General features: G+C 44.2%; 1 protein-coding gene across 2 annotated transcripts; it reads right to left on the reverse strand.

Annotated features, from left to right (window-relative positions):
• Window positions 1-332: 332 nt before the first annotated feature.
• slc22a6l (solute carrier family 22 member 6, like) lies at window positions 333-9,843 on the reverse strand. 2 transcript variants are annotated; one of them, XM_023824793.2, is made up of 11 exons: window positions 9,687-9,843; window positions 8,184-8,778; window positions 7,871-7,974; window positions 6,067-6,221; window positions 5,691-5,859; window positions 4,732-4,855; window positions 3,957-4,072; window positions 3,561-3,775; window positions 3,322-3,430; window positions 2,092-2,295; window positions 333-1,758 (listed from the first exon to the last, which is right to left on the reverse strand). In XM_023824793.2, exons 2-11 carry the CDS (start codon window positions 8,568-8,570, stop codon window positions 1,665-1,667), a joined length of 1,677 nt encoding a protein of 558 aa, XP_023680561.1. In that variant the 5' UTR covers window positions 8,571-8,778; window positions 9,687-9,843; the 3' UTR covers window positions 333-1,664. The 2 variants fall into 2 exon arrangements, with proteins under 2 accessions (XP_023680561.1, XP_023680567.2); XM_023824799.2 differs by lacking the exon at window positions 3,957-4,072.
• Between the last annotated feature and the right edge of the window lie 2,797 nt (window positions 9,844-12,640).

A 12,640-nucleotide genomic window follows, 5' to 3' on the forward strand; every position in this document is an offset into this window, starting at 1 on the left:
GTAGAACTGCGGTTATTTAGATATCTTTTCTAATTTTTATCTTTTTTTTTTTTTACTGACCGAGTTGTTTTACCACATTAACATTTCAGTTTATTGATATTCAGCTAATAAACTGTTTAAATGTTTTTCAAGATTTTTTACACTTGTTAATAATGATATGCACCGTTTCAAAGGGGGGCACACAATGGTTTCCCAAAACAAATTCCTGCTGAAACCAGTGAATTAGCAGGACTTAATTGTTATATCGTGTCAATAGAGCATTATAAGTAAAACGTTTATAAACATAAAAACAGGTCACCATAAAAATAAATTTAAAAATACATTTGCAAGTCTTCAAGTCCTACAATAATGATTTAATTTTGGATTCAGTGTGCATATGGTCATATGTTGAAATTTGTATAGTATGAGTAACTATCTCAGCAGATGTTATGGTGAATAAAACAGAGCAGCTCAGCTATTGAAATGTCCATTTGCCAGGTGATTTTACCTGTAGGGTTCAGTTTAAATCTCCCATTCAGACTGAATTTCCGGAATTTCCATAGCAGGTTATTTAAGGTGTAACTGGCCTCTTAGCCCACAGTGACACTAAACTCATCTTGGTGAGCCTAACACAGTTGGTGTATCTCAGGACCTTCACTCACATTTTCCATGTAAATCCCACAGTGGACAAGGGTGAGAATATTAACTGGAAAATATTTTTCAAAATATTGATAGAACAAATTTTCTGTATGCAAAATAAGAAAATTTCCATATGCAAATAACATTCAGCATTCATAAATATAATCATTGAAATATAATCATTTGATATTTACATAATTTCCAACAGCACCTTCAAAGCATTCTCAGAAAATGCAGTACATTAAATTATTTTGGATTATGGGGGGCTTATGGTGGTCACAGGGCCGGATGGGATGACAGTCCATCTTAGGGCACACTATTTTAAAATGCACATGCATATAATTCAATGTACCCAAAACTTCCAAAATTTCAAGAACAAAACTATAGTTTCATTTCAGAAGACTGCACAGACTATCAGGATATGCATTTCAAATGCTCATGCATAAAATCCACAACAGGATTAGTAAAACAGACTGTAATCTACAGCAGTAAATATAAGAGAGTACACCATGCAAATAATATAGCATCACCCGAGCATCACTGTCCGGGGGTTTCTGGGCCTTAGACGAGCTCAGACACCAGACACTCATGTATTTGTATGGTCTTGTCACTGTAGGGACATCCCTGTAATTATGTTGTTTTTATTATTTATTATTTGCCTTCTCTGTAACACACTGTGCGCTGCATTCAGATGTATGAAACGTGCTGTATAAATAAAACTTAATAATAATAATAATAATAATCCGAAATTTGAAACTATCCACCCACATTCCAGCCACTTGTGCAGTTAAGGTTTGCAGAAGGCCTGGAGCCAGTCCTCCCAGTCAGCATTGGGCACAGGGCTGGGGTACCCCCCAGACGGGATGCCAGTCCATCACTGGGCATACACATACACACACTCCCATACACAACCATACATTACAGGCAATTTAGAGACAGCAATTAAACATGTAAAAAAGAAATGTAGCAACATGATGGAAAATAAAACAGTTCTGCGTGTTCCAGGGTTTCCCCTCTGGGTTGCATGGACCCTCTGGAGTGACGTCTCAAATCTCTTCCTTCTGGACTGAGCTGGTGAGATCTTTCAGGGGAACCTCATGCTCTTTGAAAGAGCTCTCGAAGGGCTGGTTCCCGTATGTTCTAGAACAAAAAGGGAAGAAGATACTTTTTGTGTTGTAGAAAGCATTTCAGCTTTCCCTTCTTACCCTGTCTGCAAGACCCTGGGCGTGTTTGTTTACCGTCCGAGGTATTTCTGACTTTTAGAAACCTACTTAATAAAGTATGAATCTTCACAAAAACACAAATGACCAGATAGGAAATGAGTACAGAGGAACCCAGAGTTATATGTTATAAAACTTAGAATAGTTCATTTTAAGGTAGTTAGAATATTAATATTACTTCATCGCTGTATAGAACGTACACCTTTGAGGTTAATGGCCGCCTTCCTGTCAGACAGATAACGTTTGCTCCCACCTGTCCTCCATGTCCTGAATGGTGTCCGGAAGAGGAACGGCCAGTGTTTCCGGTAAGAAGATGGCAAATATCCCGGCAATAATGGGCGCCCCCCCGTAGATGAGGCCAGGGAGCCAGGGCACCGTCTCCCCCAGAAGCAGGACCAGGGGGGCCACCATCGCACCAACACGCGCCATCATGGAGACCCAGCCCATCCCGTTCTGGCTGGAAGGAGAACATGTTTGTGAAACAATACAGATGGGATTATGCGCTGACCAAGGAAGTATCAAACAAAAAAAATGAATTTGTTGAGGCAGGCAGCTGTGTGGGTTGAGACCTAGAAGGTTGCTGGTTCAAATCCCTCGGTTGGCAGAGTGATCACACCATTGGACCCTTCAGCAAGGCCATCAACGCCAACTGCTCCAAGGGTTGGCTGACCCTACTGTCTTCCCTACACCTCAGGTTCATGAGGTGGCCTCCTGGGATGCTTTTCCAGCTGCCCTGAAGGAGGTCCCACATATATGCTGAGCTCTCATTGGCTGCTTTTCCGTCACTGTGTTTAGGTCAGGTGGCCAGGTCATGTGATGCGACTCTCCTTTGTAGGCAGCTTGGCGTATCTAAACTGGCACTGTGTGTGTGTGTGGTCCAGGCATACATTACATTATGGAGCCCAAATGTCCCCACAATATGATAAAAACCTGTTATTTTGATAATTTTTTCTCAGTTCCCAGAAGAGGAAATCCAATTTTATAAAAAATCTGTGACTGCAATAAAAAAACTAAAGAGGCCAAAAGTATTTTGTTTGGTTACTTATGGTTAAGGTTAGGACTGAGTAGGGTTTACAGTCGTCATTGTTGGGATTAAGATTTTGCTCATAGAAATGAATGGAGAGTCCCCACAAAGATATGAGTACATGTCTGTGTGTGTGTGTGTGTGCTTGTGTGTGAGCACCAATGGGGACATTAGAGGAGAAAAAAATTAATGGATGAAAAAAAATTAATTCTTTTGCAAGAGCTCACAAAACCTTAGCGTTATCTCATAATACTTTGGCAAGATCTCGCAAAAGGACTTTTCTTCCATTAATTTTACAAAAGTATTGCGAGATCTCGCAAAATGGCTCATTTTTTTCCCATTAATTTTTTTGAGTATCTGGCCAGATCAGAAGAAAGTTGATCAAACAGGTCAAAATTTTCACCAATTACTGAATAGACCGGATGATTTGCGGGGTGTCGTGGGTGTAGACCGGCCTACCGGATGACCGTGGGATAAAGTTCTCCAGAGTACAAGTAGCAGCAGTTGAAGGAGGCAGCCAAGCAGCCTTTGCCCAGAACGGCCAGGCTGGTCCGCAGGATCTGCATTTCTGCAGGGGTGACAAAGAGGAGAACCAGGGTACCACAGGGGTGACAAAGAGGAGAACCAGGGTACCACAGGGGTGATGCCAAGTAACAGCAGGGAGATATCAGCCAAAGGCCTGGCAAAGCTCACCGTACCGTACGGCACTGCCAGGTTGATGAGGATGGTGACACCGGCCAGGATGAGGGCGGCACACTGGGATGGCCGCCTGCCAATTTTGCTCATGCACACAACGCCGATGACCTTGGCGGGGATGTCCACCGCCCCGAAGATCACCTGGATCAGGTAGATGTCCACTCCGAACTTTTGGAGGTCCATGGATAAGCCATAGTAGGCGAAGCTTGTGGAGAACCTGAAAGGAGATGGTGTCACACGTATTTCCAAAAGGCTCTGCTTCAGGTGCCAGCAGGAAGTTTGATGAGTGCCATCATTCATTTTTGGCTTGAGAAAAACCACAGAAATGAAGTCTGGCAACCACATACAGACCGAGAGACACGCATGAGACAGTCTCTCGAGGGATGGGATTCACACACCAGACGGCACTGAGGCAGATGGTGATGACTCTTATGACAGATGTGCGGAACAGGTCCATGGCAGAGTGAGTTCCTCGAGAGCAAGACATCTCCTTCATCATCGACTCCTGCAGCATCTACAGAGGAAGGACACCGGTCCAGCTTCGCTTCATGTCCTTATGGCTGATATGTTGCTGTGAATTTATTTTATATGTTCATGAGCAGGGATCCTGGGGCCCTGGGTCATGTGGGGTTCTGGGACTCTGGATAATGTGGGGTCATGTGGGGTCATGTGGGGTCCTGGGGGCACAGGGGCCCTGGGTCATGTGGGGTCCTTAGGTCCTGGGTCATGTAGGGTTCTGGGGCTCTGGATCATGTGGGGTCATGTGGGGTCCTGGGGGCACAGGGGCCCTGGGTCATGTGGGGTCCTGAAGTCCTGGGTCATGTAGGGTTCTGGGGCTCTGGATCATGTGGGGTCATGTGGGGTCCTGGGGGCACAGGGGCCCTGGGACATGAGGCGCCCTGGGTGCCAATCCTTATCAAGGCACACACACTGATACACTAATTCAGAGATGCTAATTAACCTAGCCGCATGTTTCTGGCGTGGGGAAGGAAGCCTTAGTACCCCAGCTAAACCCGAGTCACACCGGGACAACTTGTCATTCCATTTTATCTTTTGTCGAAAACAAAGCTTTAGTTTGATCTTGTTTTAGTTAGAGTTGAGTAGTTACTAGTTGAATTCAGTTTAAAAGAACCTAAAGCAAAGATCAACTCAACCATGAACAGCCACACCAACCTCAGCGTTGATTCGCCGCCCCTCCGCCTCGCGTCCGTTGATGTGGGCTACGACGCGCAGGTTCTTCACAGCTTGCTCCGGCTTCCTGCTCAGCACGAGCCAGCGCGCCGACTCCTGTAGCCACCTGCAGAGCGTCAACATGCCAGCACGCTCTTACGGCACTCTGGGGTACCTCAGCTGGCGATCACCCAACAACCGCTAGACATCGGTTCAAGAAATTTCTCATAACATAAAAAAACAGTTCTGATACTTCTTCAAAATCAAAATATTAAAGATTCTAAGAAGAATGTTAGTATGTCCAAGAATAATAGATTGGCTTTGCCGATATTTGAAAGGGACAGTTCACCGAAAAAGTGACAAAAACAAATGTTTTAGGGGCTTTTATGCTACCTATCCACCTATGTTGTTCTGACGGGAGTCACCTAGTTTTGGAGATACTGGCCATAGAAAGTCGGTCCTCTTTCGAATATAATGGAACTGAATGACATTCTTTCTGTGGTGATTAAAGCGCCAGAAAATTTAAAAAAATTCAACAGGAATGTCTCATACCAGAAATCACGTCCCAGTTACTCAAGATAACTCAGAACTTTGTAGTGAGCAGTTTAATGTAGGAAGTATTTTCTTCTACCAAACTCCACACACCGATCCTTTCACTGCAGAGAAGATAGAACCAAGGTACTCATGATTTCTGATAAAATACATTGCAGTTGAATTTTTCTGATGTATTGTTGGTGCTTTAATCACTACAGAAAGAATGTCATTCAATCCCATTATATTCCAGAGAAGACCGACATTTCTACAACTGTTCTCCAAAACTAGGTGACTCCCAGCAGAACAACCTAGATGGATAGACAGCACCAAAGCTCCTCTAAAGCATACCTTTTTCAGTGTTTAATTTAAATTAGATTATAATAAGACAGTGAACTCGCTGGAGGAGAGTAGCTTCTGTGAAATCTCACCAGGAGTAGAGGAAGGAGATGTAGAACGGCATGGAGACGGCCAGAGTGAGCCAGCGCCAGTCCCGGACGAAGTAAGCCACCCCAGCCAGAATCAGCTGGCCCATGGTATAGCAGTATCCCGTGGCAGTGCCCACGACCGTCCGCACTTTCGTGGGGATCCACTCTAAGACTGCCATGAGATTGGAAGCATAAAGAGCGAGACTGAGGCTCTAACCAGACACACGCGAGCCGCATCTCCTATGTGGGGAAGGGGCCAGGCTGCCGGCGTGGCCCAGTCACCTGTCCCACTGTGACTCTGCTCCCTGCCTAATCACAGAGCTTTAATTAGGGTGACGGACTGGGGGCCGGTGGCTGGGTTAGGCCGCCGGGGACTCACTGAGCGAGAAGGAGTTGAGGATCATGCCGGACAGCGCCATGCCACAAAGGAAGCGGAAGAGACAGAAGAGGGGGAAAGAGGGGGCAAAGGCTGCACACGTCCCCGAGACGGCCATCAGGAGGTGGGACAGCAGCAGCAGCATCCGGCGGCCAAACCTGGGGGGGGAGAGGGCGAGGGAGCGTGGGGTACAGGGCCTGCATGGGCTGGTACTTCACAGAGTTACCGAAATAGGGCTTTTAAAGTCCTCAGTGTAGCTCAAAAAGCTCAAATGTAGCTCAAGAGTCTTGTGCTAGCAATGCAATGGGTGTGGGTTTGAATCCCATGGAGTACCCAGATAAGTGAGTGCGTGTTTACGTCAAAGTGCATTCTGGGTAAAGCAGTATAGTGCTGCAAGAAGTAAACGGCCACTAAATCTGGACTGATAAGAATCACAGAAGGTTAAAAGCATGAAGGTTGTTGGCTCAAGTCCTATGGGGGCCATCTGTCGCACAAACTTTGTCCAGCAAATTATGCAGCTTCTATAAATGAAAAAAAACTGTAATCTTGGCTAAAACTGTCAACAATCACGTGATGGTAAATGTTTCATGTCTGACCTCCCGGCACGACAAACGTGACTGGACACCACATGGGACATGGGAGCTTCAGTTCAAATCAATTCGGCTTTGTCTACGTGCCGCGTGATACTGCTGGCATCGCCACAGCGCCACTTCAACCCGAAATGGAGCCCGACCCCCTGCCGGGGCAGTCTAGGACAATGGAAGCAAGGAAGAGACCTTGAGCAAAATCAGACTGAGACTGACTGGAGAGGAGGGGGCCCTTTTGCCTGTGAATGTTAGGGATTAGAAGATATTCAGAGGACGGCTGAGAGTATCCGGGGTTTGCCTGACAGTATGTGTCCAGTTACAGCGACGTACCGCCGATCCCTGCGTGTCTCCACAGCGCAAACCTGTCACAGTTTTGTGAAAATGTCAAAACACGGATTTGTCCTGAAGTTCTTACCTTGTGTATAGTTGTCTAAATTTCAGAATTAGGCACGGTTTTCTCATTCATATGGCCCCAATCAGAATGGGATCACCCCTCCCAGTGCTCGGTGCTGAAACTGTTTGTGGCTAACTTTGAGGGCACCATGCAAATGTGTGGTTTGACAGTAGTAAACACTGCCTCTGGACAAGTTGTTCGAAAGGGCTGATTTTACTGCAGATTACATCATTCAGCCTAAAATGTTGTGATAAATGAGTGATAAAATGAATAAAAAAAAAAAAAGAATATTACAATTTAAAATAAAACAGTGATTTTGTCGACTCCTCTTATGCATCTCCCAGTATGACCAGCAGGGGTCGCTGCTAATCGTCCGGAACCCTCCTGTTTCCTCCCAGCTGTGTTCTACTCATAATCCCCAATCCTAATCATGGAAAACATCAACACCTGTATCGTATCAGCCTCTCGTCAGGTCAGTATATAAATGCTTTCCAGTCCTGTGTTTCCCAGTTCAGTCCTCTGGTTGCCTGTGTCCCTCCCCATGTTAATCCTCCACCTTTTGATCCCCGGCAATCCTGTTTGTTTGCCTGCTCCTGTATTGTTAAATAAAGTCCCTTGCCCTCGGCTCCTTTAGTTTATGGATATGACAGATTTAACCATTAAACCTTATTTATCATGTTGATTCATGTTATAACAACATTGTTGATTTATTTGATCCATCTGCCGTTTCCTTGCACTCATCCCCAGGACCATGGATATGGGCACATATTTCAATCTCTGCGCATCAATGGCACAGATGGAAAATTGGTATGCAGTGGGACTTTACCTGTCCGCCAGTCCTCCAAATACCACTGATCCCACTAAAACCCCTCCCATGTAAACACTCTGGCCCATCTGCTTGTACGAGCGCCGGTCACACACCAAGTCCCACTAAGAGAGAAACAGAGGCAGTCATTTGTAAAGCAGGCAGGAAGCTGGACATCTTTTTCTATTTCACCGTAAACTGTGTTAACAATCGCAGACCAGTCATGACCACTTTGGGTTGAAGGTAAAGGTTATATATACACATCAGCTGCTTGCAGCAAACGTTTCTATCCGATGGGTCCTCAGCCATTTCCAAGCTCTCCACTGCACCCTACCTCTGATATTATGGTGGAGCTCATCTCGCTCGTATCATAGTCCCAGCCATCTTCACATCCCTGTAAATCTTTGCTGGGGGTATCTGCAGTTCTGGAGCTGGCATTGCTGGTCTGGAGGTGGAACTGAGGAGTAGCGTAACGGCGGCACTTCGACAGCTGCCCGTCGGCCTCCAGCGGCACGAAGAGCCGGACGGCCTGGCTGGGGTCCAAACGGGGCGCCGAGAAGTTCTTTGGGGCCCGGCAGTGGTGGGGCGGCACCAAGGCTACGAAGTTCTGGAGGAGGTTGTGACTGGCCATCATGAGGATGGGCAAGGAGAGCAGGGTGACGTGGATGATCTGGAAACGTCCAGTGCTGCCTACCAGCTCCAGGAGGTCTGCAAAAGCCATAGCAGCGGAGCAACTAACAGCAACAGGCTTGGGTTTCGAGCAGAACCACAGTCCGCCGCTACTGACGAGCTCTGTGTGAGGTGCTCTGACTGAACAGAAGACGAGTCCGCAAAAACACAAATGTAAGCGCGAACGTGACCGTGAACTGCTCCTGCCGGTCCAGCCTCTCGAGACCAATTATGGAGAATCAGCCTCTGGACCCAGTTCTCTGAAAGACAAAAAAAACAGTAAGTGAATATGACACCCAATACAAGGTCATAATGACTTTAATAAGCATCTTGGTTTTTGGTGCGAAAGATGCTCTATATTAGGGCATATCAACCCCCGCTCCGTGGAAACGCTGGGGTGTTTAGCCAATATGGTGGTTAATTAAGCTATTTATGTGGTTTCTTTCGTTCTGCTCGCATTTGAAAAAAAAAATGGAAACGGTTAAACTTATAGAAGAACCGCTCTGCCCCGGTTCGTAAGCCAGTCCGCAGAAAGCCAAAGGTTCGGAGCCCGTACTCTGCGTGACTTACTGCAAAACTATTTACATTATTACCGTAATAAGCGCTTTATATTTTAGAATTCCTCATTGAATAATTATTTCCTGTTGTATATGAGTTATATAAAAATGGTTTCTAAAGAGGATGACGAGATCGCCTCTCTGAAAGCTGATGACCGATGAATGAGATGAATGTATATGATAAAAACTGATAATAATACCTACATTAATATTGCTCTTGAACCGGAATTGATGAACCGCACCGTTTAACACAATAAAAAATATATGTATCTAATTTGAGACGATATATCTACCAGTAAACAGAATAAGATACCTCGTTGTGTGAAGCAATTATAGCAAATTTACTTACTGAAAAAAATGATCTTTGCTTAGAAAGACAAAGATCATTTGAGAAAAAAAAATCATTATTAGTAAATTAATATTTTCAAAGTTTGGTGATGTAAATTACTTAAATTAATGTAATTTAAAGAAATACTGAAGAAAGAAAACTTTTTACAATCTCTTTGACAGCGTTAGGTATTTCTGCGTTGTTTCTAATGACACGATGAAAATGAATATAAAACAGGCATTAAAAAGCACTAAGTTCTGTCTTCCCTGATCCTTCCACTTACTGATGGAATGATTCCTTGTCCCGAATTTGTATTAAAGTAACTTTAATCTGGCTGGGGTCCCGGGTGCCGTCTTATCTGTGATATGGGAAAGAATAACGTGCAGTCTCCGGTTTTATGCGAATCGCATCACCGGTACAGCACGGAGACCCCCAGAACACTCTGGTGTTACGTAAGAAGACTTTATGGTCATTGAGTAACTGCAGCGTACCCCCCGCCCCCTCCACTCCGACCCACTAATTGGCTTTGCTGATAGCGGGGTCGCTATTGACGCATGCGCAGTGACAGCACTGATTTACATAAGGAGAAAACTCCGAGCTCATGATGGAATGCGATTCCGTTGTGACCTCTTCTGGTGTTTAATAATTTGAACAGTTTAAAAGTTTACAGTTTAAGTCATCTTAGTCGTGAAGTTCGCAGTTCATGATTATTTCACAAACTGTGAAGTTAGGTTTTTGATATGGCACGAAGTTTACAGTCAACTCTTGAGTATTTCTATGTACTATGAACTTTCATCATGGTAATAGTGTACAGTCAGTTTTAAGTCACGTTACACGAGGGGCTAATGAACGGGCTAATTTTTGTTTTATGTTCCCAGTGGACATCGCTAGTTTTGGGTCCAATTGGTCTGAAATACATTCCCAGCAAACATGAGATGCTGGACCCAAGTGCCGCTGATAGCAGTTTCACTTACACAAAAATGTTCTGAGGGCAGAAAAAAAATTATTGGTTAAATGAGATAACCAATCAGGTTGTAAAGGAGGTGGGGCCAACCAATCAGATATCTTGGTCCAGCTTTCTCTAGTTGCTTGGTCTCATTCATGAAATGTCTGCAGAATTTGTATGTAAAATATTTGCACAAGGCAAACACAGGGCTTATCAATGTTTTAGTAACGACAATGTTTGTAGAGATCTTACACATGGTTCTAGGCACAGTTTAGTGTGTAAATAATATAAAGCACAAGATATGACTATCATTTCAACAGCACAATTTAAGTGAAAAAAATGAAACACGAGAATTCATGGCTTACCAATTCAAGAGCCTAAAAGGTTCTGTACAATGTGTCAGTGATTTAGGGACGTTTCATAAATGAAACCTGTTACATTTTGAACAGGCAATAATATCGAAATGTTTATGCAAAAATGGGTTTGTGATTTGAAGCATGAAGTTTTTGAAATGAATACCTCTCTCCTTTTTTAGTTTATTCGGCAACCTTGTATTTTTTGGTGTACAGTAACAGCATTTGTTAAAATTTGCTTAAAGCTTGTGTAGTGAATTGTTACTCTTATTTGCGTGTTTGAATACTTGAGATAAACTTTGCTCATTGCCTGTTTTGTAGATGCAGTAAGAAGAGCAAAGCAAAGCCCCACAATATGCTGCCAATGGAAATGGGGCAGAACTCTGGCTTTGTGGTGTCAGAGACCGATCAGGAGGAAGAAAGCAGAGGCTCTTTCCTGCTTTGGAGAAAGACAAACAACAGGGACTATTAAGCTGATACTGAATCTGACTGCAGACGGATTCACAGTATCACAGTAGAACCACGAATTGTGACACTGTGAAGTTAAGTTTGGCTGTACAGTAGGTTCATGGTAGATCCCTGAACTGTCCGCAGCTTAACTGTAAACTGGTAAAGTCAGACAGTTAACAGTTTGACTGTAGATTTCATAGTAGAACCGTGAAAAGTGCTGATTCAATGTAAATGTTCATGTGAAACTGTGAAAAAATTCGACCAAATTAATAGTTTTACTGTGAATTTTCACAGGGTGTTTTTTTTCCTGTGATCTGGAGGCGGGGGGGGGGGGGGGGCAGTGCCATAGGAGGAAGCTCATACTGTAAACAGCCCCCTCCTAGGAAACAAACCCTAAAAAACACCAGCTGACCTGCTGCTCACCCAGAACACCTACTGAAGTCCTTTGGCCATCTGATTTGTCTCGTCCACAGTTTTGTAAGGCGGTGCTCCTTTGATAAGGGTCAGTAATTACACCGAGTCTGAGGATCATTTAACTTCTGATGGACTGAAGAGAGACTTATTGACAGATCTGGTGTAAACAGATTCCTGCATGTAAATGGTACATCGGAAGGGACCGTCACTGTCAGAACAAAGTACCACTTGTTACAGTACAGAAATGGACTTTGGGGTACATTAATGGAGGTTTGCCAACTTTGGCCAGCTGTGAGATATTCAATTCGAGATGAGTCTGCACACATATGCACATCTTTCACATATAACAGTTTCATTACCTTGTACATAGTCTGTTGGGCTTGCAAACTACCCCAAAGTTTTTGATGTAGCTGATTTTAGGTTTATAATGGAATCATAAAGATTTCCTGTAAAATCTTACTGACAGTGTAGCACGACTCGTCCGTGGAAATGTTTTGCTTGATGTATGTAGGCCGCAGGTCAGAAATCGCCAGGGTGATAATCCCTGTGCATTGGACACACTCTTTGTTAATGTTGGTATTACTGACTAGTCGAGGTCGTGTCCTGTTTCTCCAGCCCGGAATGGGCTTTGTTTGTTCTTCATGTTAACTAGTAAATAAATGTCTTTAATAGACAACAGTTAATCCACTGTTCTGCAAAATCTGTCCACAGTTGGATCCATATTCTTCATATTTGAAAGTAGCAACCTAAACGACGGCCTGGTCTTTGCCGCTACACCCCTGTATGATTAAGGAAAAAATATGTAGTTGCCATTTCAAGAGGTTCAAGAGTTTTATCATTTTTGCTTTTTTTTCTACCTTTATCAGGTGCAAAGTCCAGAGAGGACAGTTCTGACACACAACAGGTCCAGTTTATCACTTGGTGACAGAAACTGCTTCCATAGTGGGCTAATGTGCACTGTGAGCTGGTAACTTATTACAACCGTCTCTTGTGCAATGGTTTAGCATAAATCGGCAAGGTGCTGATCCCAAACATCAGAGTCCCCTGAACGGCGTCATTAATTCCCACCAGTCA

Source organism: Paramormyrops kingsleyae, chromosome 24 (genome assembly GCF_048594095.1).
Source record: "Paramormyrops kingsleyae isolate MSU_618 chromosome 24, PKINGS_0.4, whole genome shotgun sequence".
Lineage (NCBI taxonomy): Eukaryota > Metazoa > Chordata > Actinopteri > Osteoglossiformes > Mormyridae > Paramormyrops > Paramormyrops kingsleyae.